General features: G+C 31.8%; 1 protein-coding gene across 1 annotated transcript; it reads right to left on the bottom strand.

Annotated features, from left to right (window-relative positions):
• Positions 1-937: 937 nt before the first annotated feature.
• Positions 938-1,678, bottom strand: LOC104649331 (proline-rich extensin-like protein EPR1). The gene has a single exon (XM_010328227.1). The coding sequence runs from the start codon at positions 1,676-1,678 to the stop codon at positions 938-940; it is 741 nt and encodes a 246-aa protein (XP_010326529.1).
• Between the last annotated feature and the right edge of the window lie 2,945 nt (positions 1,679-4,623).

Below are 4,623 nucleotides of genomic sequence, written 5' to 3'. Positions count from 1 at the left end.
AATCTTGAGCATTGGAGAAAAAGCAAGGAGCAAAAAGAAAGCAAATACAAAACCCGTTACAGAAATACTACAAAAAATAAACGAGTGCCAACAACGGTTAGATATATACAGCTACACAGAAATCATAGAAATAATTCTATACAGAACACGCAGTAACGTAAAAAGAATATTCCAGGACCTTAAGATTCTAAAAGAAAGCAAAGAAAGCGCTTTACAAAGAATACAGAGATATCTCGACCAAATAGAAGTCGAGAAAAGGGGAATCCAGGAATATGAGCCAGAAGAAATAAAAGAAAAGTACCCACGAAAATTAGAAACTATCGCATCTGTACATGAATAAAAAAGATGCAGACATCAAAGATAGTTGTGAGGAAAAATCAACTTAAGCTAAATTATCAAAATAAGAGTTGAAAAAGAAAGTGACTCATTTTATTTGATAGCAAATTTCATTCTTGTACAATATATAAGTAGATAAAACGTGATTATAATATTATCCATCATCGAATACATTCCTTTATTCGCATCAAACAACAATGAGTCGATATTTTATCCACTCATATGTAATATATTTTCGATTCACCGATATATGATATAACTCGTCCATTATCCTTCACTAGTCATGTCACATGACAAATGCCATAGTTAATTACAAAGAAGTTCACAAAATTGGTTTAGAAAGTTTTTGAATTTTTAACTGTGACACAGTAGGGATGTCAGTCTTTGGGAAAGAAAAGGTCTAGGGATTTGAGATCGAAGGGGATTGGGGCTTTGAAAAGCTTGGAGTTTGGGTCTTTGAAAAGCTAGCGGCTTGGTGCTTTGATAAACTAGGGGTATGGGGCTTTGATAAACTAGGAGTCTCGGGCTTTGAGAGAAAAGGGGTCTTGGGTTTTGAGAAAGAAAGTATTTCAGGCTTTGAAAAACTAGGGGTCTCTGGCTTTTAAAAAGAAGGGATCTCCGGCTTTGAGGAAGTAGGAGTTTGGGGATTTGAGAAAGAAGGAATCTCGGACTTTAAGAAACTAGGTGTCTTAGGCTTTGTGAAAGTAGGGGTATCGGGTTTTGAGAAAGAAGGGGTCTTGGGCTTTGAGAAACTAGGGGTCTCGGTCTTTGAGAAAGAAGGTTTCTGTGGCTTTGAGAAAGAAGGGGTATCGGGTTTTGAGAAAGAAGGGGTCTTGGGCTTTGAGAAAGAAGGTTTCTGTGGCTTTGAGAAAGTAGGGGTATCGGGTTTTAAGAAAGAAAGGGTCTTGGGCCTTGAGAAACTAGGGGTCTCGGGCTTTGAGAAAGAACGTTTTTGTGGCTTTGAGAAAGAAGGGATCTCCGGCTTTGAGAAAGATGGTTTTTCTGGCTTTGAGAAAGATGATTTGTCTGGCTTTGAGAAAGAAGGGGTCTCTGACTTTGAGGAACTAGGGGTCTTGGGCTTTGTGAAACTAGGGATCTCGGGCCTAGAGAAACTAGGGGTCTCGGGCTTTGAAAAACTAGTGATTTTGTGATTTGAGAAAGAAGATTTCTGTGGTTTTGAAAAAAAAGGGGTCTCGGACTTTGAGAAACTTGGTGTCTCAGGCTTTGAGAAACTAGAGGTCTGTAGAATTTGACGTGCACTTGTAGTAGTTATCATGTTGTCATGCATGAAGTAGATGAATGCAAGCAATAAGATTGAGGACATGTAGTTATGTTGAGCCATTTTTCTGCAGATGGAAGAAGCTTTGACAAAGTATGTGTTTAGAGCAAATGAAAATTTTATATTGTAATGGTTTTCTATTTGTCTATATATATAGGTTTTTAAGATGCATCCATAAAGGAGGATTTCACTCATTGATATGTTAGTTGACCTACATGTGTGCCAATATTATAGTATCTAGAATTTGTCTTACGATATTAATATTGTAGTATCTTTAATATTTCTAGAATAAAGGAATCCCCAAATCACTAACTTATCTTAGATAATGATGGAAACAAATATTTCTTAAAATACTTATTATTTATTCATCACCTTTCAATTATTAATAAAAAAAATAATTTATATGTCTTTTCTATATTTGTATCTTTTCTCTTTGAATAATATTAAATAAGAAAAGGGTATTAGAGAGATACCTCATGCCTTAATCAAATATAGTTGAACTTGGCAGTAATGTTGGTTCCCCATTTTAAGAACTATAATCGTTAAATATTTGAATAAATATTTTTAGAATAAAACCATAAAACTAACTCACTCATATTTGATAAGGCATGTTTAACTTAATATCGTGTTTTAATTTTAAGTTGAATTAAGTAGTGTATTTTTATTCTAAAAATATTAAAGTAATTATTGATTCGTTAATTTGTTTCGGAGAAACTATTAAATTTAAAAATTTGAATACTTAGAAATTGTGATCAATGCTATACAAAATATATAATATAGTAAATTGCTATGACAATTTCTTTTTTTCTCCACGATGTAGTGATAGTGTCAGCATAAACTCTATCCTCTCCAAATTTTATTAGCGGGATTTCACCGGATATGTATGGATTTCAGTATTCTTTCATGTTTCATCTCATATTTTAGTTGAATTCATTTTAACACTTTCCTTATTCTATGGTTTTTTTGTGTTTCCTTTCTCTTTCGTGTTTTTGAAAGAAATCGATCACACCTATTAAAGGTTACCTAAATAGTATGTTAAACATGAATTAGATGACTACTAGTTCAAAGATAGACTCTTTGTTTTAAGGAACAACAAAACCAAAAGGGCTGCATGTGCATCTCAATAAGGTGACGAAAATCAACTTTGCATAGTAAAATAAATGAATAATATTTGTATTTTAAATAAAAAACACTACAATTAAAAAGGACTACCAACGTAACTCATCGTTATGATGAGAACGAGGTGTGTGCAGCTTACAAAGAAAAAAAATGTGAATTAACAAAACTTTATTTTTGAAAGAAATCAATCAAACCCACTAAATGTTACCTAGACAGCACGCTAAACATGAATTAGATCACTACTAATTGAAATATGGAGTTTTTTTAAACGAATAACAAACCCAATTGGCTTGTTTGAAAATCTCATCGAGGTGATGCGAATCAATTTTGCGTAGTAAATTAAATTAACAAACTTATCTCATCGAGGTGATGAGAATTAAGTGTACGTAGTAAAATAAATAAACAAACTTTGTATTTTGAATAAAAAGTACCAAACTTTAAAAGGGCTACCTAATAGCTTGAAATGAGAAATAATAAACTTTAACTTTTTTTGTTTTTGAATAAGGATAATCACTGTTTGTTAATGAGGATAGTAACTTTAAATTTTGTTGAACAAGAATTTAATATTCTTTTTACTGTTTTGAACTTAAATCAGCGAACTTGAGAAAACATGACTAAAAATTTGAACTTATTGGATGCAATCAAGACATTTTCATCTTACAATTTTTTTTACTACACTATATACCTCATAAATGTTTTCCTTAGTTAACGCTATAGAGCCTATAGGCTTGTAATGTCCCATTTAATAAGAAAATAATTTTATTTGTGATTTGACCATTTTTCCCTCCCTTTAATTTTTTATGTTGGTATATGTTGCGTGAATGATAAGTATTGTCGTGGATATTCGGGTGAGATTTTATTGGATTTGAGCCATTGAGTTGAATTATACTAAAATAGTTGATTTTGGTCAACATTATGAAATATGAGCATAAGATGGTGCTTTAGTATTGGATCCGTAACATTGAGTTTTTCTTATTAGGGTGGAAAGTTAGAGTCTCGATACCTTAGGTTGTGATTAGGGTATTCAGGTAAAAAGTTGAATTTTTTTGCCTAAATGGGTTCAGAGGGGATTTTTTGGTCATAACATTTTTTAGTGAAAGTCGATGATTTAAATTTTTTTAGAAAAAATGTTTAGTGATAACTTTTTGGTTCTAAATGAAATTCGAGGGTCAAACACCTAAAGGTTGCTGAAGCATTTTTGTAGCGATGGAAAATGGGTTTTAGCGACCAAATCATTGAGTTAAATATTAAATCGAAACCATTTCTTAATTTTGACATTTTGGGAGCTAGAAATGTTCGTTTAATGTGATTTCCTCCCGTCTTTTTGGCCATTGTGTGCTCTTATTATTACTTTTAGAAGTAAGTTACTACCAAATAATTAGAGTATATATAACGTAACTTATTTTCTAGTTTACTTCAGTTTTAGCATCTATAATTATACTATCAACAATTGTGTACGAAAATTAGAAACTATCGCATCTGTACATGAATAAAAAAGAAGCAGACATCGAAGATAGTTATGAGGAAAAATCAACTTAAACTAAATTATCAAAATAAGAGTTGAAAAAGAAAGTGACTCATTTTATTTGATAGCAAATTTCATTCTTGTACAATATAAAAGTAGATAAAACGTGATTATAATATTATCCATCATCCAATCCATTCGTTTATTCGCATCAAACAACAATAAGTCGATATTTTATCCACTCATATGTAATATATTTTCGATTCACCGATATGCGATATAACTCGTCCATTATCCTTCACTAGTCATGGCACATGAAAAATGTAATAGTTAATTACTAATAAGTTCACAAAATTGGTTTAGAAAGTTTTTGAATTTTTAACTGTGACACAGTAGGGATGTCAGGCTTTGGGAAAGAAAAGGT

Source organism: Solanum lycopersicum, chromosome 9 (assembly GCF_036512215.1).
Source record: "Solanum lycopersicum chromosome 9, SLM_r2.1".
NCBI classification, from domain to species: Eukaryota; Viridiplantae; Streptophyta; class Magnoliopsida; order Solanales; family Solanaceae; genus Solanum; species Solanum lycopersicum.
Note: the sequence above shows the minus strand (reverse complement) of the source record. Positions and strands in the feature narration are given on the sequence as shown.